Raw genomic sequence first — 17,619 nt, 5'->3', positions numbered from 1 at the left:
CAGATTTCATTTTCCAATGGCTACTAATATAATGATTAGGGATGCACCAATGGCACTTTTTTTTTCAGACGGAGTACTTGCATTACTTATTGATATTTGATAATGCCTTTGTCTTGCAATTGTGATGAAAATGTGCCATATTTTAATTAAATATTGTTCAAAAACAAACTCTTCTTGAACATGGCATGTTTCATTGTAATATAGCACTTTCTGGATTAACAGCTTGTCATTACTGACATCTTAACATCCAACATCATATTTTCACTTAAATGTAGCCTGTAACACAAGGTATTTCAGTTACTTGGTGTTTAAGTCTGAACACTAGGGGCACTGATGTTCAGACCGTGTGTTCACATGAAGGAGTATAAGAGACAAAGAAGAAGGTCTTCTTGAGAAACAAGTAGGAATACAGATGCCATGTTACCTCTGTGTGTTAACCACAAAATAAAAATAAATACAAGACTGCCTCTTGAGAATACCACAGGTTATAAAACTGTGGCAGGACAACTGAAGTGATACTTATCATACCACCGCATACTTCTCTTTATTCAACGTGTTAGATCGCAGCACGTTGTCTGCTGCAGCTTCGTGATGGGAGGGTGGCTGGCTCGGCTGGAGCCAAGTAACACGCTCGACGAGGCTCGCGAACATCTGTGCTTGCCATGACCGCTAACCGGGCCCCGCGAGTTGTCTCTATCGCCTCCCGCACATTCGTTATCCTTTTTGCAGAGTATTATGTGCAGTCTGCTCCAACCATAATGTACATCATTATTATCAGTGTGTACTGCATTGATATAGTGGCTTAAAAACAGTAAAACATAATACTCTCATCTAGTTGTAAAATCTTCACCACTTTCTAGTGAACATGAACTTGTTGGCTTGTGCTTGGTGCCGATTTGCACATCAGGTGTTAATCTACTTAGGAAAATTATGTTGTTGCTGAATAGAAAGACTAGTTGTCCCCAAAAGGGGAATTTATTTATTTTTTCCACTTTTAAGTTGAAAGACAGACATGTACTAAATATTTATGGATGTGATTAAGTGAACATGCAAGGAAGAGTTAGAGCTAGAGCGGTGCACTTCATTGAGCACCCCAAAGTGAGGACAGTGATTGGGAAACAAACTAACTCCTCAAGCAACTGGTCCCCATTTCATATTTTGTCAATAGCAGGACTGGAATTGGCCACCCTCAAGTAACTTGTCCCTAAACTACATCCTTACAGAATGAGCTACGACTGAATTTAAACATGCTATGGAAAAAAGCAAGACTTAAATTGATTTCACACAGTTATCGTAGTAAATCTTTTGGGGCTTATGAAAATAGTCCATATAGAGGAGCCTCATGTAAGTGCTGAATTATAGCAGTGCTTTTCGAGAAATATACTGTATATTTTTTTCTCTTTCTTTACAAATGGGACAGTATACGTCACTTCTACCATTGTGCATCTTCCTCCTGCTTTTTCAGCAAATAAATCTGAGCATATTTAACTGAACACAGACTATTGTCATCAAGCTTGAGCCCTCCATGTGCATAGAAGGATCAAGTGAAGAAACACGGGTAAATCAAACACAGCCCCATCTCTTAGTTTCTGATTTGAACCTCATAGGAAATCACACTCCTCACATCCTGGAGCCAACTAAAACACACATGTTCCTGACTTCACTCGCAAACGTGTCCACACTGCATTATTATACACAATGATACCTGGAGCATATGCACATGTTAAATTAGGTTTAATGGTCACATGACTAGTCTTAATATGCAACAGTAACCTTCACTACTATTCTTGTTACTTGATCATAATATCCTTACGACACTTAAAGGAGGTATGTGGTCTTAATGGTCCATATTTCACTAACAAGTTGATTGTATGTATGTTTTGCTCAAGGAAATAAAACTAGCAGTCATTTCCAATAATATCAATCCTTTTTCATCGTCAAAATCAACACTCCTAATAGAGTTCCATAGATCACAAAGCATTTCTGTAGGTGACAATATGTGATAGATGCAGATTTGGCTGGCTGTCATAATGTCAGCTCAGAAGGGCATCGATCTCCTGGCCAAAAGCTTTATGTCCCAAATTTGTGGCTGATCATCACCAACATTTATAAGTGCGTTCCTACTTATGCCCATGTACGCCTCTGAAAATATCAGAATAATTGGCCCGGTATTTACAATTTTATGGACCAAAACGTTTTCCTCTCCATAGATGATCATTTTGGGGAATTTTTTTCTGCAGACATCATTTGTAAGTTCAGAGCTATGGAATAAGTGCCAATGTTCACAGAATAAGATAGGTCCTATAAACTCGGTGCAGTTGTCCAAAGAAAGCCATGTTGTTGGGACTTTTGTCGTGTCCAATCAGGGATCACCACGATGAATCACTCGCATGATTGGTTTGGCACCAATTGCCCTTACTGATGCAACCTACCCATTTTTATTTATTTATTTATTTATTATCATCTGGGCTTGCGACCGGCCGTTGCTGGGTATTGGGTGCTGTCAGCATGAAAGAGAGCAGCATGCACCACTACACCACCAATGAGCACATACATAGAGCCATACCATTTATAAATACATTCTTTCAATAACTGAAGACACAACCATAACAAAATCGCACCTCATGCTGATCCTCATTTCAACACGATTGAGTTATTAAGTCCCAGGTCTCAATGGGCCAACACTCTTTTTGTAGCACTAGGAGCAAATAGAAGAAATGATGATCAGAAGGGAGGGAGTCAGAGAACACGACACACTATACTGTAGCTCCTTCAGTTATTCCCCACCAACCTACTCCCTGCTTGTTGGCCAGGAACTTTAACTGTAAGTTGGCGCAGCTTGCAGTTTGGTTTTCAGTGCCAGATGTAAAAGTCGGTGTCATCCTACTGCTACAGTATTTGGAGCCTCTGAGAATGAATTAGTACCCTATCAAAATATAAAATATACAAGAGGGGAACAGCTCTTGGAACCCGAGCACACCCAGAGCTTGTTTTGCTGGAAATAATCGACAGAGTAAAGAAACTGGGTGTGTATTTGCTGAAATAGGATTGGGAGCAATTCTGGCTTGTGCATGAACATTAGGCTTTCCTTGCATTCCCCCCCGATAGGCTGGCAACCAGTTCAGGGTGTCCCCCGCCTCCTGCCTGATGATAGCTGGGATAGGCTCCAGCACTCCCTTGTGAGGATAAGCGGCTCAGAAATTGGATGGATGGATGGATTCCCAACCAGTGTGTCATGAGAGATCATCTTGGATATCACGGGAATTTATCCAATTCACTTAATTTGTCCAAAAAGTATGGATTAATTTCAAATACACTCGTGCCTTGCTAGAGTGACCTGACTTAGCAGTTTTTTTTAGATACAAGCAGTCATTTGGACGAGTTTTTGCTTTAACTTGCAAGTTCGAACTTGAGATATGAGTGCTGTATGGTGGCAGTAAACTCAATTCAACTCACTTCATAATAAGCAGCTTCAATACAATTAACGTTAGCATCAATGATCGCGGTGATACAACACTTTAAGCAACAGATATTTGAACACAAATGGTGGAGCAACACATGTAGACTAATTATATAACAATACTCACAGGCTTATTCTTTATCCTCTATGAAAAATGACTAATGTTGCAGAAACTTACTGAGTAGTAGTAAAAGAAGCAGAGTACAGTACATTACTGTCTGCATGACAGTAATGTACAGTACTGCCTCCCGTTGGCCAAGGCGGGCACACCAGATGTAGCAGCACACTGAATTGCATTGCAGCAATAAATCATTATGCACAAATTGTTTAATGCTTTACATTTTTAAAAATTATTTTACGACTCCGTTTTAATAAGGTACAATATGATAGTGTGCTTTTTCATTATTAAAAAACTAAAAGAACAATTGTGTTTTTTGGCGGGTGGGGGGCTGAAACAGCTGAATGTAATTTTCATTCATTTCAATGGGGAACGATGATTTGTAATACAAGTGTTTTGAGTTACGAGCGTGGTCACGGAACGAATCGTACAAATCGAATCTCAAGGCACCACTGTATATCTTTGTTCATCTATCTATGCCAGTGACGTATACTGACAGGCACAACAATTAAATGCTCTTTCATTAGATGGCAGAAGGTACAATAAACCTGTGTAGCCACGTGTTGCCATTCATACAGCAGAATAAGTCTTGATTTCCTGCACATACAGTCCGGAAAGTATTCGGACCCCCTTAAATTCTTCACTCTTTGTTATATTGCAGCCATTTGCTAAAATAATTTAAGTTAATTTTTTTCCTCATTAATCTACACAAAGCACCCCATATTGACACAAAAAAACGGAATTGTTGCAAATTTATTAAAAAAGAAAAACTGAAATATCTCACAGCCATAAGTATTCAGACCCTTTGCTCAGTATTTAGTCGAAGCACCCTTTTGAGCTAATATGATGATAATAATGATAATAATAATAATAATGATGCAACAAGTTCTTCACACTTTGGGGATCCTCTGCCATTCCTCCTCGCAGATCCTCTTCAGTTCTGTCAGGTTGGAATGTTGGTGGACAGGCATTCTCAGGTCTCTCCAGAGATGCTCAGTTTGGTTTAAGTCAGGGCTCTGGCTGGCCCATTCAAGAACAGCCACAGAGTTGTTCTGAAGCCGCTCCTTCAATATTGCACAATTGGTGGCTGACTTAGGCTCATTGTCTTGTTGGAAGGTGAACCTTCGGCGCAGTCAGAGGTCCTGAGCACTCTGGAGAAGGTTTTGGTACACTATATCCCTGTACTTGGCCACATTCATCTTTCCTTCGATTGCAACCAGTCGTCCTGTCCCTGCAGCTGAAAAACACCCCCACAGCATGATGCTGCCACCACCATGCTTCACTGCTGGGACTGTATTGGACAGGTGATGAGCAGTGCCTGGTTTTCTCCACATGTATTGCTTAGAATTAATTAATCTTGGTCTCATCTGACCAGAGAATCTTATTTCTCACCATCTTGGAGTCCTACAGGTGTTTTTTAGCCAACTCCATGCAGGCTTTCATGTGTCTTCCACTGAGGAGAGGCTTCCATCGGGCCACAATGCCATAAATCCCTGACTGGTGGAGGGCTGCAGTGATGGTTGACTTTCTAGAACTTTCTCCCATCTCCCGACTGCATCTCTGGAGCTCAGCCACAGTCATCTTTGGGTTCTTCTTTACCTCTTTCACCAAGGCTCTTCTTCCCTGATTGCTCAGTTTGGCCGGACGGCCAGCTCTAGGAAGGGTTCTGGTCGTCCCAAACGGCTTCCATTTAAGGATTATGGAGGCCACTGTGCTCTTGGGAACCTTAAGTGCAGCAGAAATTTGTGTGTAACCTTGGCCAAATCGGCCAGCTCTAGAAAGGGTTTTGGTTGTCCCAAACGGATTATGGAGGCCACTGTTCTCTTAGGAACCTTAAGTGCAGCAGAGGCTTTTTTGTAACCTTGAGCAGATCCTGTGCCTTGCCACAATTCTGTCTTTGAGCTCTTCAGGCAGTTCCTTTGACCTCATGATTCTCATTTGCTCTGACATGCACTGTGAGCTGTAAGGTCATATATAGACAGGTGTGTGGCTTTCCTAATCAAGTCCAATCAGTATAATCAAACACAGCTGCACTCCACTGAAGGTGTAGAATCATTTTAAGGCTGATCAGAAAAAATGGACAGCACCCGAGTTAAATAGGAGTGTCACAGCAAAGGGTCTGAATACTCATGGCTGTGTGATATTAAAATGTTTTCTTTTTTTAATAAATCTGCAAAAATGTCAACAATTCTGTTTTCTCCTGTCAATATGGGGTGATGTGTGTACATTAATGAGGAAAAAAAAAAAGATTTTAGCAAATGGCTGCAATATAACAAAGAGTGAAACATTTAAGGGGGTCTGAATACATTCCGTATCCACTGTATATCAGCTTTTTGTTCAGTTTAACGGCTATTGATTTGAGTAAGTAAATTTGCAAGTGAATTGAGACAAGATCATCATTATTTCAGAACTTATACTTTATGGTGGTGTGTTGTGAGGTTTTTCTTATGTAAAATGGATGCATTGTCTCAAAGTTGGGAAATACTGATGAGTTATGTCACATTTTGTTTGAAAAAAAAAACAAAAAAACATCAACAGCTAACAAACGCGTTTGCCTTTAATACCTTGTGAATACAACCACATTTAATTATGTTGACACTTAAAGTTACCGATCTCACATTTACGGAACTGTGCAAAAGTTTTGTATCATGTCTGTATTTGTTGTTTTAATTACCTATTCCCAGAGCAGTTATTTTGATTAAGTCAGACACTGGAAGCAGGATTATGCCCCCAAAAAAAACAAACGAACAAAAAAAAACTTATGCATGGTTAGATTTTCACAAAGCCTTATAAGGGGTTGGTAAGTGTGCTAAGAAAGAACCCATTCAAGAATTTAGTTAAGACCTGGATAAGGGAGCAGATACAGGAATTCATTTATTTTTAAAATGTCAATATTCAGTGTAAATATGACATCAATGGAACAGTCCACCATCATTAAGCCATTTTTCTGTTAGTCATCCTCCATGAACCAGAAAATAGTCTGCTAACACACAACTTTCCTACCCGTAACCTGAGTGATTCCTTCTAAGAATGAGATTCCTCTGAATCTCCTCACCTCTCTGAGCTCTCTGTGGACCATTGTTTGTGCTTTAAAAAGTGACTACAAAAATGTCAGGAAATGTGTACTGTAACAGCTGAACTTTATTTGGGGTTAATCACAGGCACTTGGTGACAGGTGTGTGCAGGCTCCCATTTAACATGAGTTTGAATATCATTGGTCATTAACTCCGAACACAGCCACATCCACAGTTCTGAGAGGGTGAGACGCTTGTATTGTGTGTTGTTTATTTTTGCTTCCCTTCCTGCAACTATTCGTTTTTTTGCATTTGGTTTGCGTGGATTATAGGTCACATTAATGGTGGAAAACGTTTTGAAATGATCATGCTCTCCTTTTTTATACCACAAAAACCTTGCAATTGAATGGGGGTGTGTAGACTTCTTACACAAGCTGTATTTGTATTATGTTGCAATTCTTAGGGCATAATGATCGAAACAATGTTGTGTACTGCATATGTTACTAAATATGTCTCTATGCCTGCAATTTGTTCACGCGCTATTTTGGTATGAGCCTGTATCTTAATAAATTGCCCCGGTAGGTGGAAGGTCAAGGAGACTTGATCAATTGATGATTCAGTTGGGAAATAGTGTAAATGCTTCAGTGATTGGAAACAAACAGAAAATTACTAAAACACTTGAATGGATGAGCTGGTCATTTTAGCAAAAGCTGTAAAGTTTCATGAATATGTGAATCATTTTCAATTGTTTTCTGTGTATGTTAACTATGGTCTGTAGCTGTGTGTGTATGCACGCGCACATTTCGTGTGTTTACGTGGATGCGCATGCGTCTCACTGTAATGTACTGTATGCTCTGTGTGTAAGGGCCTGGATCATGTCCAATAGCTCATGCTTATGTTTTCTGCTCATAAGTTTGCTTTGAAGGAGAGCTTGCAGTCACTTTTCTTACAGTCTTTGAATGGACCAGACTATCACACATATTGGTTAGAGGCCACGCACTATCAGGGTATCTCAAACAGAGTTCATATGGCTCACATATGTCAGGGTGGTGACATGTCAAGACCTTTTATATTTTACACAGCATATGAATTAGGATAAAAAAATATGACTCAGATAATCATATTACTGTCTTTTATTTTTCAAATCATTTTCATCCGAATGGATATTATTTTTGCTTGAAATGACACAAGAAAATGTAACGTTTGTATAAAACAAAAACATGTTGATATATATATTCATTAGAGATAATCACAATTGTAAATATATATATATATATATATATATACATATTTTTTTTACATTTTAACAAAACGTTTTGTCTAAAATTGTTCATACACTGTCTCAATACAGGCCTATACAATGTTCTAAATACTTTTTTTTATTCAGAGCTGCACAATCTTCCCATTGAAGTGCATTATCTTTTATGTAGGCTCTGAAAATAAAATGCACTGAGAAGACAGAAGAAGAGTCGGAACACTTCAGGGTTGGCTAATGTGTCAGGTGATCAGTCCACCTTTCCCTTGCATAAACATGGAGAGACATCTGCTGGCCTTTGAGGGCACAGCCTTTCTCCCATTTGTCCTCTTAGGTCTTTCTCAATGTCAATCACCTGGTCACTCACTTACATAGCCACTTGTTATTTAAGCTGAGGAGCAAAGCGACAGGTGTTAAATGCTGACCCTGGAGCCCTACTTTGGACATTGATACTCCTCTGATTTGAGTTATTTTAGATTCGGCCACGAAAGCTTAGGCTGAACTAATGTGAGAAACAGTGGTCATTTTATTTCTGCAGATGCAGGGAATCAGCCACATCTCTCTGGGAATTTTTCACTCACTTCTTTGGATTAATACTTCAAAGTCTACTTAAGCCGCTGTGTTTTGATCATTTCGTTCATAATTGCTCTTTTATTCTGATTGTCTCATAATTCAAACGTAGGCTTCGTCAGCCTGTGACATGAAGCAGAACAGCTTAACTTGTTGAAGTGGCACCTCAAAGGCTACCACAGAGTGGAAAAAAGAGACCAAATTGGACTGGAACACTGGAGAAGAGAGCGATAATAAACCATAACATTGGACTTCCAATTGACCAAGTGAAACATTTAATTAAAATATGTCATATTTTCACCCCTTTAGCCTCTGGGATTCCTAAGCAATGACCTCACAGACAGTATTGTTTTCCTGCAGAGGACATGAGCCTGCAAGGAATGGGATTACACATTCTTGTGTATTGACATCAGCTTCCTCTTTCTCCATCTTTATGGTAACAGACATGAGATGAATGTTCGGGATCAGAAAATGAACAGTGTGGTGTAGTTCAAACCTGTGAAGAGTGATTGCATTCAGAGGTATTTGGTTTTGATACAAAAACAACCAATGTACCAGTCTGTCTGCTCGCTTTACATCCAGGTTCACTGAAATAAAGACAATTGAGGACAATTTTGTTTGCATTATTCAATCATGGTTGAATGAGACGAACAAAATGGTCATCCCTCTTGTGTTGTACCCGTGATTTACCAATTCCTTTTTCTGTCCAAGTTTTTTTTTTATATTCTCACTTACTTTGTGGCACATTTGTCTATTCACACGATAAGAGGCTGATTACAAAATGTTTGTGTAGAAACCCCAATTCTAATGAAGTTGGAATGTTGTGTAAAATGTAAATAAAAACAGAATAGAATGATTTGCAAATTATGTGGCTTGGCATTGTCTTTACGTTTAAAAAAAAAAAAAAAAAATGTCCCAACTTCATTGTAATTGTGGTTTGTAGTTCCAATCTTCAAAACACTTGTTCCATCACTATTTGGTGTATGCTAGTTTTTGATCCATTAACATGCATTGCACTTTACTCATGTGAAAAAGTGTGTTTAAGCAGCACATGTGCTCAGTCTCACGTATGCTACAACTTTGGCAGCAACCAATGTGAGAGTGTTTGCGTCTTCATTTGTTGGCAATTTAAAAGTACTAAACTAGTTAACCACATATGCAGTTTGCCATGGGCAAACTGCATATGTGGTATTTAGGGCTGTCACTATCGAATCTTTTTAGTCTAGTGATTCCCCCCCCCCCCCCCCCCCCCCAAAAAAAAAACATCCATTCATCCATTTTCTGAGCCGCTTCTCCTCACTAGGGTCGCGGGCGTGCTGGAGCCTATCCCAGCTGTCATCGGGCAGGAGGCGGGGTACACCCTGAACTGGTTGCCAGCCAATCACAGGGCACATAGAAACAAACAACCATTCACACTCACAGTAATGCCTACGGGCAATTTAGAGTCTCCAATTAATGCATGTTTTTGGGATGTGGGAGGAAACCAGAGCAATTTAATTATTATTATTTTTTTTTAAATACTACTAACACCTTATTCTCATTTATGAGGGCTGGACTTATATCCTTAAATTGCATCTGTTGGTTCTGAGTGTATAGTATAAACTCTGCAGAATTTGAGTTAACAAAATCAGCCTTTGCTTAACGGTTAGCATTTGTGATTAGCATTAGCAAGCTAGTGTTTACCATTTTAGGTAAAAAACAAAAAATGCTAACTACCATTCAGCTCACTCAAAAACAGTGGGGCAAAAAAGTATTTAGTCAGCCACCAATTGTGCAAGTTCTCCCACTAAAATAGATGAGAGAGGCCTGTAATATTCATCAGAGGTATAACTCACCTATGAGAGGCAAAATGAGACACAAAAAAATCCAGAAAATCACATTGTCGGATTTTTAAATAATTTATTACCAAATTATGGTGGAAAATAAGTATTTGGTCATCTACAAACAAGCAACATTTCTGGCTCTCACAGACCTGTAACTTCTTCTTTAAGAGGCTCCTCTGTCCTCCACTCGTTACCTTTATTAATGGCACCTGTTTGAACTCGTTATCAGTATAAAAGACACCTGTCCACAACCTCAAACAGTCACACTCCAAACTCCATGATGGCCAAGACCACATGTACATCATGTTATACGTACAACCCCAATTCTAATGAAGTTGGGACGTTGTGTTAAACATAAATAAAAACAGAATACAATGATTTGCAAATCATGTTTAACCTATATTTAATTGAATACACTACAAAGACAAGATATTTAATGTTAAAACTGATAAACTTGATTGTTTTTAACAAAATAATCATTAACTTAGAATTTTATGGCTGCAACACGTTCCGATAAAGCTGGGACAGGTGGCAAAAAAGATTGATAAAGTTGAGGAATGCTCATCAAACACCTGTTTGGAGCATCCCACAGGTGAACAGGCTAATTGGGAACAGGTGGGTGCCATGATTGGGTATAAAAGGAGCTTCCCTGAATTGCTCAGTCATTCACAAGCAAAGATGAGGTGAGGTTCACCTCTTAGTGAACAAGTGCGTGAGAAAATAGATGAACAGTTTAAGGACAATGTTCCTCAATGTACAATAGCAAGGAGTTTAGGGCTTTCATCATGTACGGTCCATAATATCATCAAAAGGTTCAGAGAATCTGGAGCAATCACTGTACGTAAGCGGCAAGTCCGAAAACCAACATTGAATGCCCGTGACCTTCGATCCCTTGGGTGGCAGTGCATCAAAAACCGACGGCGTCCCTGGTAAAGCTATGGTCCCGCAACCCGACCTCGGATAAGCGGTAGAAAATGGATGGATGGATATCACCACATGGGTTCAGGAATACTTCAGAAAACCAATGTCAGTAAATACAGTTAGGCGCTACATCCGTAAGTGCAACTTGAAACTCGACTATGCAAAACAAAAGCCATTTATCAACAACACCCAGCAATGCCGCCGGCTTCTCTGGGCCCGAGCTGATCAAAGATAGACTGATGCAAAGTGGAAAAGTGTTCTGTGGTCCGACAAGTCCACATTTCAAATTGTTTTTGGAAATTGTGGACGTTGTGTCCTCCGGGCCAAAGAGGAAAAGAACCATCCGGACTGTTATGGACGCAAAGTTCAAAAGCCAGCATCTGTGATGGTATGGGGCTGTGTTAGTGCCAATGGCATGTGTAACTTACACATCTGTGAAGGCACCATTAATGCTGAAAGGTACATACAAGTTTTGGAGAAACATATGCTGCCATCCAAGCAATGTCTTTTTCATGGACGCCCCTGCTTATTTCATCAAGACAATGCCAAACCACATCCTGCACGTGTTACAACAGCGTGGTTTCGTAGTAAAAGAGTGCGGGTACGAGACTGGCCTGCCTGCAGTCCAGACCTGTCTCCCATTGAAAATGTGTGTCGCATTATGAAGCGTAAAATACGACAACGGAGACCCCGGACTGTTGAACAGCTGAAGCTGTACATCAAGCAAGAATGGGAAATAATTCTACCTACAAAGCTTAAACAATTAGTGTCCTCAGTTCCCAAACGTTTATTGAATGTTGTTAAAAGAAAGGGTGATGTAACACAGTGGTAAACTGTGTTACATCAACTTTATCAATCTTTTTTGCCACCTGTCCCAGCTTTTTTTACATGTGTTGCAGCCATAAAATTCTAAGTTAATGATTATTTGCTAAAAACAGTAAAGTTGATCAGTTTGAACATTAAATATCTTGTATTTGTAGTCTCTATCCAGCCATCCGTTTTCTGAGCCGCTTCTCCTCACTAGGGTCGCGGGCGTGCTGGAGCCTATCCCAGATATCATCGGGCAGGAGGCGGGGTACACCCTGAACTGGTTGCCAGCCAATCGCAGGGCACATACAAACAAACAACCATTCACACTCACATTCACACCTACGGGCAATTTAGAGTTGTCAATTAACCTACCATGCATGTTTTTGGGATGTGGGAGGAAACCGGAGTGCCCGGAGAAAACCCACGCAGGCATGGGGAGAACATGCAAACTCCACACAAGCGGGGCCGGGGATTGAACCCCGGTCCTCAGAACTGTGAGGAAGACGCTCTAACCAGTCGTCCACAGTTCCCACCGTCTTTGTAGTGTACTCAATTAAATATAGGTTGAACATGATTTGCAAATCATTCTGTTTTTATTTATGCTTAACACAGCGTCCCAACTTCATTGGAATTGGGGTTGTAATAGGGTCTAAAAAAATAACAGACGCTCCTACATTGTTTTTGGCAATGTTTTCAGTGGTCCAAAACTGCGTCCGTCTGCAAAAAATGTCCATGCAGTGAACATGGACAGTGGCCAAATGCTTCCGGGTGGCGCAAATATGCTTTTATTAATATTTTTTTATTGCCTCGAGGCAGAAATGTTTGCCTTGAACAATGTTTATGGTTAACCTAGCCGAGTTAGCTTTCACAGCCCTGGTTGTACTGGGTAAAGAGACTAGCAGATATTTCCCCTAAAATGTGTTCTTTAAACTACGATTTAAATGTTTTGTCTTTTGAGTGGTAATCGTTGGTATCATGCATCGCATACATAATTTCTTCAATGTTCTCCAAATCAGTGACACTCGTCTGTTTGCGTTCCTGTTTGAACTTCTATTCCAAGCCTTTTTATATCTATTGTGTGCTGTAAAGTGCACGTGACCAGTGAGGTTTTTTGGCCTCAACCTGCGACCCACATTTTGCTATGGTAATTTAGTCAGAATCCCTTTCATAGATGTCAAACCAAGCCTTTGAAAACACATGTACCGTTTGTCAAACAGAGGAACACAACAACTATACCGTAGAATAGATAGAAGAGAAAGTGAAGAGAATAAATATTAATACTTAACAAATTAAACACGACCTAATGAAATGTCATTGAAACAGTTCAACATGTAATTTATTCTTAATCTTGGGTGACAGTTGACAATGATTCTAAAAACATTTTATTTCCAACCTGTTTGGCAACGCTATTTTTTCATGTTGATATCAAAGGGTCACGTATCAATGTACAAAAATCCACATATACCCCGGATTGGATTCACGCTTTGCTTCTTTGCCATTTTCCCTTTAAACAGGAACGCAATCTTGTAATAAATCAAATAACATGGAGTAAGACACTACACTGTTGCTGAATTTGGATGCATACCTGTCAATATGTTTTTTCAAAAAAAAAAAAGACGTTCAACAACACATGCAGATATATAATGAATATTAAAAAATATATAAATAATAGATATAAATATTTTATTTCCTGACTCCACTAGTTGATTGATCACTGCTCTCAGGGTTGTAGGTATGGTATTTATTGTGCACTTATTTACCTACTTATGTACATTAGATAAAGTACAGAGTTACATACTTTGACCAACCAGACAATTTTTGTCTCACCTCTATCAACACACCTCTGTACAGTTTAATTAATGTATGCTGTTTTTGTTATTTGCATATTTTTGTTTCAGGGATAGATATGGACATGGAGAACCAAGGTCCAAGCCCGTACTCCAGTCAAGAGTTCTACATGAACTCAGGCCTTTCTGCAGATAATAACCAGGGCTGGGTGTCTTGGGCTTGGTCCTTTGTTCCAGCCATTGTGAGCTCAGAGGAGGGCGAGGAAGGTGTCTACCAGCAAAGAGAGACAGGGGGCATCCCAAACAATCCCCAACAACACACAGTCAAGGATCCTGTTGTTTCAATCGGCTTCTACTGCACCAAGGCTTCTGTAACATTTAAGGTAATTTATCTATTGCAGACCTGGCTTGTTGTGAATGTTGATTAAATGGCTATAATTGTTTGATTTTATTTACTGCTTATAATTGTTTACCATTTTTATTTCCCAACTATAACAACATATACATATATCCACACGTAGCAGCTTATTAAAACAAAACAATTTTACATGTTAAATAAATACATCAAATTAATATTGAATGCCCTGGAGGTGGGGCTCGAAGGCGAGCGCCTGGTGGCTGGGCCTGCACCCATGGGGCCCGGCCGGGCACAGCCCGAAAGGGTAACGTGGGTCCCCCTTCCCATGGGCTCACCACCTGTGGGAGGGGCCATAGGGGTCGGGTGGAGTGTGAGCTGGGCGGTTGCTGAAGACAGGGACCTTGGCGATCCGATCCCCGGCTACAGAAGCTGGCTATAGGGACGTGGAATGTCACCTCTCTGGCAAAGAAGGAGCCCGAGCTGGTGTGTGAGGTCGAAAAGTTCCGACTAGATATAGTCGGACTCTCCTCCACACACAGCTTGGGCTCTGGTACCAGTCCTCTTGAGAGGGGTTGGACTCTCTTCCACTCTGGAGTTGCCCACGGTGAGAGGCGCCGAGCAGGTGTGGGTATACTTATATCACCCCGGCTCGACGCCTGTACGTTGGGGCTCACCCCGGTAGACGAGAGGGTAGCCTTCCTGCACCTTCGGGTGGGGGGGACGGGTCGTGATTGTTGTTTGTGCCTATGCACCAAACAGCAGTTCAGAGTACCCACTCGTTTTGGAGTCCTTGGAGAGCGCTCCCGCTGGGGACTCTATCGTTCTGCTGGGGGACTTCAATGCTCACGTGGGCAACGACAGTGAGACCTAGAAGGGCGTGATTGGGAGGAACGGCCCCCCCGATCATAACCCGGGAAGTGTTCTGTTATTGGACTTCTGTGCTCATCACGGATTGTCCATAACGAACACCATGTTCAAGCATAAGGGTGTCCACACGTGCACTTGGTAGCAGGACACCCTAGGTCGCAGTTCGACTTTGTGTTCGTGTCATCGGACTTGCGGCTGCATGTCTTGGACACTCGGGTGAAGAGAGGGGCTGTCAACAGATCACCACCTGGTGGTGAGTTGGCTCAGATGGTGGGGGAAGATGCCGGTATGACGTGGCAGCCCCAAACGTATTGTGAGGGTCTGCTGGGAACGTCTGGCAGAATCCCCTGTCAGAAGGAGTTTCAACTCCCACCTCCAACAGAACTTTGCTCATGTTCCGGGGTTGGCGGGGGACATCGAGTCCGAGTGGACCATGTTCCATGCCTCCATTTCTGAGGCGGCCGACCGGAGCTGTGGCCTTAAGGTGGTCGGTGCCTGTCGTGGCGGCAATCCCCGAACACGTTGGTGGACACCAACGGTGAGGGATGCCGTCAAGCTGAAGGAGGAGTCCTATCGGGCCTTTTTGGCCTGTGGTACTCCTGAGGCAGCTGATGGGTACCGGCTGGCCAAGCGGAATGCAGCTTTGGTGGTCGCTGAAGCAAAAACTTGGGCATGGGAGGAGTTCGGTGAGGCCATGGAGAAAGACTTCCGGACGGCTTTGAGGAAATTCTGGTCCCTCATCCAGCGTCTCAGGAGGGGGAAGCAGTGCACCATCAACACTGTGTCTAATGGGGATGGGGCGCTGCTGACCTCGACTCGGGACGTTGTGAGCCGGTGGGGAGAATACTTCGAAGACCTCAATTCCACCGACACACCTTCCCATGAGGAAGCAGGGCCTGGGTTCTCTGAGGCGGGCTCTTCTATCTCTGGGGTTGAGGCTACCAAGGTGGTTAAAAAAGCTCCTCGGTGGCAAGGCCCCGTGGGTGGATGAGATTCGCCCAGAGTTCGTGAAGGCTCTGGTTGTTGTGGGGCTGTCCTGTTTGACACGCCTCTGCAACATCGCGTGGACATCGGGGACAGTCCCTCTGGATTGGCAAACTGGGTTGGTGGGGTGTGTTCCACCTACAGGGGGATCACACTCCTCAGCCTCCCTGGTAAAGTCTATTCAGGGGTGCCGGAGAGGAGGGTCTGTCGGGAAGTCGAATCTCAGATTCAGGAGGAGCGGTGTGGTTTGGAACAGTCCTGGCCATGGAACAGTGGACCAGCTCTACACCCTCAGCAGGGTCCTCGATGGTGCATGGGAGTTCACCCAACCAGTCTACATGTTTTGTGGACTTGGAGAAGTGTCCCTCGGGAAGTCCTGTGGGGGGTGCTTTGGGAGTATGGGGTACCGAACCCCCTGATACGGGCTCTTCGGTCCCTGTACGGCTGGAGTCAGAGTTTGGTCCGCATATCCAGCAGTAAGTCAGACTCGTTTCCGGTGAGGGTTGGACTCCGCCAAGGCTACCCTTTGTCACCGATTCTGTTCATAACTTTTATGGACAGAATATCAAGGCGCAGCCAAGGCGTAGAGGGGGTCTGGTTTGGTGGCCTCAGTATTGCATCAATGCTTTTTTGCAGATTGTGTGGTTCTGTTGGCTTCATCAAGCCATGATCTCCAACTCTCACTGGACCAGTTCGCAGCCGAGTGTGAAGTGGCTGGGATGAGAATCAGCACCTCAAAATCTGAGACCATGGTCCTCAGTCGGAAAAGGGTGGCGTGCCCTTTGCAGTATCTTGCGGTCTTCCTCACGAGTGAGGGAAGAATGGAACGGGAGATTGATAGGCAGATCGGTGCAGCCTCCGCAGCGATGCAGACTTTGTATCGGTCTCGATTCACCGGTCGATCTACGTTCCTACCCTCACCTATGGTCACAACCCACAGCTCTTGACCATAGGTGAGGGAGGCGGCTGAAATGAGTTTACTCCGCAGCGTGTCCGGGCTCTCCCTTAGAGATAGGGTAAGAAACTCGGTCATCCGGGAGGATCTCAGAGTAGAGCTGCTGCTCCTCCACATCGAGAGGAGCCAGATGAGGTCGCTGGGGCATCTGATTCGGATACCTCCCGGACGCCTCCCTGGTGAGGAGACCCCGGGGATGACCCAGGATACGCTGGAGAGACTATGCCTTTCGGCTGGCCTGGGAACGCCTCGGGATCCCCCCGGAAGAGCTGGATGAAGTGGCTGGGGTGAGGGAAGTCTGGGCATCCCTGCTAAAGCTACTGCCCCGCGAACCGACCTCGGATAAGCGGTAGAAAATGGATGGATGCGATGGATGAATATTGAATGCAACTGAGGTTGCCCCACCCCTGATCTATTGAATGATTATTGTTTCAAAAACCTGAACTGAAATGCTATATATAGAATGGAGTGCATGCCAATCCTTTTCTATCACATTTTCCAAAAACAACACAAATGCATATTAAATGACCGAATTATTTAAGTGTGAATGGACCAGTTTTCCAGTTTGTTTGTTTTTTTTCGTCAGTAAGTACCGGTAATTATTATACACATTTGTAATCACTGGTAGGGGAGCATCAGTTATTCGCAGAAATGTGCTATTTTTGGTCGGGCTCTGTCCCTGTCCCTCACGAATAGT

The 17,619-nt window shown here is 42.5% G+C and overlaps 1 protein-coding gene across 8 annotated transcripts in view; it reads left to right on the top strand.

Moving 5' to 3' along the window:
• LOC133479384 (intermembrane lipid transfer protein VPS13B-like) overlaps positions 1 to 17,619 on the top strand; it is a 489,205-nt gene that overhangs the window by 42,439 nt on the left and 429,147 nt on the right. For all 8 annotated transcript variants that reach the window (XR_009788936.1, XM_061776308.1, XM_061776310.1 and 5 more), the window contains one exon: positions 13,870 to 14,141. Coding sequence is in view for 7 of the 8 variants with exons in the window: in XM_061776308.1 (XP_061632292.1) it covers positions 13,870 to 14,141 (272 nt within the window). In the remaining variant the exon portion in view is untranslated. The remainder of the gene's footprint in view (positions 1 to 13,869; positions 14,142 to 17,619) is intronic.

The sequence above is a fragment of the Phyllopteryx taeniolatus genome, chromosome 6, assembly GCF_024500385.1.
Source record: "Phyllopteryx taeniolatus isolate TA_2022b chromosome 6, UOR_Ptae_1.2, whole genome shotgun sequence".
Lineage (NCBI taxonomy): Eukaryota > Metazoa > Chordata > Actinopteri > Syngnathiformes > Syngnathidae > Phyllopteryx > Phyllopteryx taeniolatus.
The sequence above is the reverse complement of the archived record's forward strand: the minus strand, read 5'-3'. Positions and strand labels throughout refer to the sequence as shown.